The 2,709-nt window shown below is 40.0% G+C and overlaps 1 protein-coding gene across 1 annotated transcript; it reads right to left on the reverse strand.

Annotated features, from left to right (window-relative positions):
* Positions 1-6: 6 nt before the first annotated feature.
* LOC129571354 (uncharacterized) lies at positions 7-1,102 on the reverse strand. Its single transcript, XM_055451146.1, has 3 exons — positions 576-1,102; positions 310-462; positions 7-222 (listed from the first exon to the last, which is right to left on the reverse strand). The coding sequence occupies exons 1-3, from the start codon at positions 1,054-1,056 to the stop codon at positions 44-46; spliced, it is 813 nt and encodes a 270-aa protein (XP_055307121.1). The 5' UTR covers positions 1,057-1,102; the 3' UTR covers positions 7-43.
* Between the last annotated feature and the right edge of the window lie 1,607 nt (positions 1,103-2,709).

Below are 2,709 nucleotides of genomic sequence, written 5' to 3' on the forward strand. Positions count from 1 at the left end.
AAATCCAAAAACGACAATTTATCGATCGACATAGAATTTTCTCCTATTTTCGTCGTTGCATTTTGGTAGGTAGCTCAATACTTTCCAATTCGTCTATCGCTTCCTGAGAAAGACAATTGCGGCCCGATGAATCTACTGAATTGAAGAATGAAATCGTTGTTCGTCGACCTTTAACTCGCTGTGCTACTGACTGTGTTGGTGGCTGTTGTGCTGAACGATTCACTGAAAATGAAATCAATTAGTGATATTGTTTATTTGTAAAACGATACTTCTGTTCATAAATTAAAATTTATTCTCATAAACACTCACAAGATCTGAGCTCGTAGCCTTGATTTGATGTGGATGCGTGTGGAACAGTGGCTTCGCCCAATGTTGCTTCTTTTTCGTTCGATTTGCTTGCATCAGCAGCTCGTTTCAATGGCCGGAGAATTTGTGTTTGTGTTGATGCATGAACTTGTGACGCTGAAAACGAAACATTTACGTAAAGATTATTTAATTTGCATTTAATTTGGACTTCTTGAATAAAAAAAATGAATTTAGAATTCAATTGAATAGTTCATATTGTTTTAACTTACCTGGACTTTGAATGTTTGGGATTTGATTTTTTTCGACACAAACTCGCAATTCCTTCAGTTTGAGTAAGCAAAGATCGTAATCTGCTTGCGATTTTTCTGACAGAATTTCGCACACTTTTTTCGTTTCCACTTCTGCGTAATGGAACTTTTCGTTGGGTGTCATATCACGACGCCGTTGAGTTTCGTTTGGTACTGTTACAATTTGATGTGAGTTTGAAGCAGAGTACACAAACTCACTGGAAAAAGGAACATTTGATCGCTTCCATCGGTTGGCACAGAGAGACGGTTTGAACGGACATTCATCGTGATGCATGAAAAATGCGATGATGTGAGCGCATGGTAGTTTCATTGTGCGGAAGAATGTGCAGGTGCACTCGCATTCATTGTCGTTAACGATGATTGTGACGTCATTTTCCATACATTCAGCCTCCAGCTCACGGATCCGTGTGAATTTGATTTGTTTAGCTTTCATGGATTGCATTTTGTACTTGTTGTATGCGTATGGCGTGAGAATTTTTGAGTATTTCTTGTCAAACTCAGTGTTATTGGCTACCGCCAACGATTCTCGCAAAATGCACTCAGCGGCGGCATAGTCTCGTTCAATGTTGAATGATGCGATGAGTGTCATCAAATCTCCAAAGAAATTCGAAAGACGTGAGTATTTTGCAACAACAGTCTTGATTTTCTGGTTGACATTTTCCAAACGATTGTTTGTTCGGTTCTCGTAGTTTGCTGAGCGATTCACTTGAAAACCAAACCATTGATCTTGTATGTTGTGCCAGTGGTTGTCGAAATACGATTGCAGTTTTGGGCCTTTCATGTTGTTCAACTTGTTGTATTCTGCATCGTATTCTGCTTGATTTTGAGCGTAAACCATTCGTTTCAAAGTGTGTAAGGCATTCTCCCGTTGGCGAGGAGTAATACCTCGTTTCTTTGTTGTCACTTCCCGATTGAAGATTTGTAGTACATGGAAAACGCAAAGTTGGTGATGGGCGTTTGGAAAACTGAACTTGAATGCATTGCGATTTGCGAATGATTTATCGCTCAGTATCACTTCAATGTCCGTGTGTCCGGGATTTTCTGCTTTGAGTTCATCAAACAGGGTTCGAAATGTAGCTGTATTTTCTGAACGGACAATGCACAAACCAGCGATTTGAGATTCTCCGTTTCCATCGATGACGAGCATGACCACTAACGGCATTCGTCGGTCATTGAGTTTGTACGTACCATCAAACATAAGCAAATCGGGATAAGCGTTGAAGTACTCTTTCATGCGCAAATCTTGGAAGAAAATGCAATCCAATTGCTGCTGATCGTTTTTGATGACTTTCACAGTGGCATTTTCAATTTGACACATTTCATGTACAAGGCTGACTAAATCGTTCTCGTGATGATTTGTCTTCATTTTTGCCTTGAAATTGTGCAGATCTTTGAGGAGAATAGCGCCGGAACTCGGATCATTCACTTGCTTCTGAACTGCTCGCATATTTGATTTCACTGCCAACACATTTTGCAAATGCTCCGACTTCTCATCCACAGCGGCCTTTCGCTGCTTCGGCATGTGCCGAAACAATTCTTCACTTTGCACATGATTGTGCTGCGGCTGAAATCCTGTGATTCGTAGAACTCGTTGGTCATCTTGTTCGATTTGTGTAACATGTATGTGCGATTTGCAGCCTTCTGTGTAGGACTTTGTTTTGCGTTGAGTTGCTTTGGACACGTGCTCTCCGTACTTCTTACACACGTATCGCACTACTTTGTACTTGATGTCTGGATCAGGGTCTAGGCTGCTTTTTGCAACCCGATAATTAACGAAATTTTTCGCCTCATATCGTTCCAATGCTCCTCGAAATTCTTCGAATGAAACAAAACTTTCACCGAATCTAATTTCTTTCACTGGCTGAGCCATGTTGACGCTTCAGAAGAACGGTCTCAACTGATTTCAAATGCAAATCCAAATGCAGAGAATTTCAGCTCGGCCGATGCAAATTCTATCGGAATCATCACTATGCCTATTGCATTTTTCTGATTTGACATCATATTAGCTGTATCATCATAATTTGGTTTGTTTCATTCTTCGGATTAAACAAACAAAATAAAAAATGCAATATATTATTCACATTTCTTCACAATT

This window comes from Sitodiplosis mosellana, unplaced genomic scaffold (genome assembly GCF_009176505.1).
Source record: "Sitodiplosis mosellana isolate CC-2019 unplaced genomic scaffold, AAFC_SMos_1.0 Smas_scaffold_2093, whole genome shotgun sequence".
NCBI classification, from domain to species: Eukaryota; Metazoa; Arthropoda; class Insecta; order Diptera; family Cecidomyiidae; genus Sitodiplosis; species Sitodiplosis mosellana.

Bases quoted from the DNA above. Each gene is read 5' to 3' on its own strand.
- LOC129571354 (XM_055451146.1), bottom strand. From the start codon at position 1,056: ATGCAATCCATGAAAGCTAAACAAATCAAATTCACACGGATCCGTGAG. The intron at 463-575 runs GTAAGTTAAAAC...TTTCGTTTTCAG, and splicing joins CCCAAACATTCAAAGTCCAG to CGTCACAAGTTCATGCATCA. The intron at 223-309 runs GTGAGTGTTTAT...TTTCATTTTCAG, and splicing joins AGGCTACGAGCTCAGATCTT to TGAATCGTTCAGCACAACAG.